This window comes from Etheostoma cragini, chromosome 5 (assembly GCF_013103735.1).
Source record: "Etheostoma cragini isolate CJK2018 chromosome 5, CSU_Ecrag_1.0, whole genome shotgun sequence".
Lineage (NCBI taxonomy): Eukaryota > Metazoa > Chordata > Actinopteri > Perciformes > Percidae > Etheostoma > Etheostoma cragini.
This window is the reverse complement of record NC_048411.1, coordinates 29877408-29881054: the sequence shown is the minus strand read 5'-3', so window position 1 is coordinate 29881054 and position 3647 is coordinate 29877408. Positions and strand designations below refer to the sequence as shown.

The window sequence follows — 3647 nt, the reverse complement described above, 5'->3', positions numbered from 1 at the left end:
CCCCCCCCCCCCCCCCCACTACAGGTGAATAAAACCATTTTAACAGAAATCAACATGAAACTCCCCCACTTCATTGCTGATATTTATTTTTATATCTACCTTCTGCACATTGTCTGCTGTTTGCCTGTTTTTCTGGTGTATTTACTTGTTGTTTATTTGCTTTTATTGCAGAAGATGCTGCTGTAACAAGGGAACTTCCCCGCTGTGGGATGGATGAAGTCTCGTCTCATCTCATCTCATCTCATCTCATCTCATCTCATCTCATCAGATCTGTAAGGAGTCCAGGAAAGTGCTCGCATGAACACAACAAACGTAAGAAGAATGAAATCTTAAGACAACGCCCTCCGACTCCGAGCTGAAAGCCCAGAAGTAGATGACCATTTTATCACCTCTCTTCTCTCATCTCTCTAGTGGAAAAAGCTGCTTCTGCATCGTCCGCGTGTTTATATTTTTGTAGTTTAAGTGTTTCAGGCAGCGGACAGCAGGAAACGTTTATGCAGAAGTAGTGATTCGCAATTCCTTAAAATATCAAGAGCTCGGTCTCAAGTCTCAAAAACCTTCGTTGTGCTCCCATGCAGCGGTGGAAAAGGTGGAAAAGGAATTCAGATCCTTTGTTTAGAGTTTGCACCCCCCAGGCTAAAGTTGATTAACAATAGGAAGGAAAAATAATTGATCTTAATGCCTTAATTTAAAAAAAATCTGGAGAATTACATTTTTTATATACAGGTTTTTATTATTAAAGGCACTTATTTCATGGCTCAGGATACTACGCATCCTGATAAAAAGGTCCCACCATGAATCATTGTAACGTCTACATTTTTGAAACTGTGGACAAAAGACGGACCAAACCATGAATTTAAATGTATATTTATTCCATTATAGAAGTAAACAAAAACAGAAAAGGTCTCTATTGTCCTTCCTGTGTCTCCGTCCCCTCCCATCGTCCCTCAGGACCGACACCAACATGTTTAAATAATGCTGACTTGAATTTAATGAGATTTGTGTGTCTGGTTGAAGATATCAACCAGCTGATCTAGTCTAGGTTTGGTTTTTGAAAGTGCCCTTCTGAGGTCATGCTGAGGTCATGCTGAGCATTCAGTCTGTTTCTGGATTTGTTTTTTCAGGGACGCTAGACTCGAAAAGCCAGATTCACACGTCTGTGGTGCCAAATTGAATCAACACCTCTAATGCTGTTTCTTAGCTAAGCAGGAGAACCCGCGACCCAATAAAACGGGTCTGCGACCCATTTTGGGAAACATTGTACTAAAGGACAGTACTGGAGTACTTGTACTCGGTTTAGGCTTCTCAGAGGTCAATGAACATGCTTTTTTATAATTATCGGGACGGCTGTGGCTCAGAGGTAGAGCTGTTGCCTGTCAATGAGAAGGTTGGTGGTTCAATCCCTGGCCCTGTAGTCCCATGTCGAGGTCTCCTTCGGCAAGACACTGAACCCCGAGTTGGCCGAGCGAGAACGCTGTAACCAGCACCTGTGAACGATGTAACCCTACAGGTCAAATGTTCAGCTTCAAGGGCCCGTCCACTAATAGTTCTGTTTTTTAAAAGCTCAGATTATTATTCTAAATGTCTGACAACGTCAGAGAGAGAGAGCTTGTTGTTAAAGAGTAAGATCCTTTTAGTTTAACATGAAACAGACTCAACGTCACCATCTCTAACAGACCAGACTCCATGTAAATAATCTCTACTTTTAGCATGCTTAGAGCAGCATATCTCCACCAGACTCCATGTAAATTATCACTAAACTTAAAAAAAGTTTAAATTGTTCTTTAAAAAAGTTTAAATTGTTCTTAAAAAAAGTTTAAATTGTTCTTTAAAAAAGTTTACATTTTTCTATAAAAAAAGTTGAAACTTTTCTTTAAAAAAAAATGTTTTTTTGCTTTTTCCGACGCTTGTTTCTACGTTGTTGTCATTTTTTGTCGCCTTTTCTGGGGAAGAACAGAAAAACATCAAAAGGTGCAGAAAAAATTGCCTTAAACATCGTGGAAAAAGGACAAACTTGGATAAAAGTGACACAAACGTCGGGAAAAATTACAAAAACATCGGAAAAAACATCGGAAAAATGACAAAAAGTTATAAAAAAAATTGAAATTTTTCTTTAAAAGGTTGAAATTTTTCTTTAAAAAAAATTTGAAAAATTACAGAAGTGTTGAAAAAAAATTTGAAAAAATTGTTTTTGTCACTTTTTCTGGTGCCTAATTTCTACATCGTAATTTTTTAATTTAAAAAAAAAAAAATTTAAATTAGTTAAAAAAAATTCTGACGCTTGTTTCTACGTTGTTTTCATTTTTTGTCACCTTTTCCGCCAAACTGAGCCAAAGAGCGAACAATTTGTCCTCAGCTGTTACTTTCTGCTCGTAGAAGCAGGTGATGAAACAGAAAACAGACACTCGAGCAACAGGAGAGAAACTCAGTTTCCCAGAGTCATTAGCTGCGGTGCGAGCAGGCCAACCAATGAAACTGATGTGTGGAGACAACTTCCTGTTTCGAGATGTCAAGTTGAAGAAGGCGCCGCATGAATTACTGTCCCCAAACACTGTCCCCCGGAGACGAGAAGACACACAACTTCTGCAAATGGGTGAGAGAGAGTCTGATATTCAACATATTAACTGTCACATGCATTTAAAAACAACAGCTTAAGTTTTGTGTAGTTAGTTAATAATCATGATTAACTGTTTTTATCACTGAAATACTTTCATTTTAAGACAATTAACCACACACAAGAAGAGTTTTTTAACCAAAAAGCCAGAAATGCACTTAACACTACCTGAGTATTAAGCATTAATCATGCTTTGAATGTCTCATATGTGTGTTTTTATGCCTTTACTTTGTTTTTTGACACTCTTCTGTCTCTTTATGAGACTTTTAGGGGCTCTTTTCTACTTATTTGTTCCCCTGTTTTTGCATTTTTGCTGATGTTTGTGCACCGATGAACATGTACGACGCAACAAAAAATGACTTTTTCCTTCCTTATTCAACCTTTAATTACCTTACATACTGAAGAACTGTTCCAAGAAATGGAAACGACATTCTTCTGTGAAAAAGAAAAGTACTGTGATGTGCTTTAGAAACCCATAATGCCTCAGGAATTCCTTTGTTATGAACCGCAAGTGTTATAATAACCAGTCACAGCGTTCTGCGTCTGATCCCTATCTAAACCATGTTTCAGAGTAATCTTGATCTTATTCATTAAGAGCTTTCATTTCTGAGTCCTCTGTCACGCACTGACTCTCCACTCATGTGTGGATGTGTCAAAACGCAGTTTAGTTTTTAGGTGGACGATTAAAAAAAGGACGAATAAAGACGTCTAAAGATGTGATGCTGGAGGACAAAAAGACCTGTTTAACCCTCGTGTTGCCTTCACTGTCGGGACAAACTGACCCGGGACTTATTCAGGGATTTAAAAACAATTCTGAAATCTAATTTTACTTTAGAATCTATCAAAAAATATCGTCTTTATCTCCATTTCCAACAGCTGAGATAACATCTATGTTTAGTGAATGCATCAGTCTCCACTAGCACACTATTAAACATGGAAGTGGGGTTTGTTTGTTGTCATAAGGTTATAATTCATGTTAAAAATCCTCTATGGAAACAACATAAGTGTCATATCCAGAATAATGTTCTGAGTC

General features: G+C 37.8%; 1 protein-coding gene across 1 annotated transcript in view; it reads left to right on the top strand.

Annotated features, from left to right (window-relative positions):
• Positions 1–2385: 2385 nt before the first annotated feature.
• Positions 2386–3647, top strand: part of arid5a (AT rich interactive domain 5A (MRF1-like)) — a 10954-nt gene continuing 9692 nt past the window's right edge. Inside the window, exon 1 of the mRNA XM_034872320.1 lies at positions 2386–2593. Within this exon, the coding sequence (XP_034728211.1) occupies positions 2386–2593 (208 nt within the window). The remainder of the gene's footprint in view (positions 2594–3647) is intronic.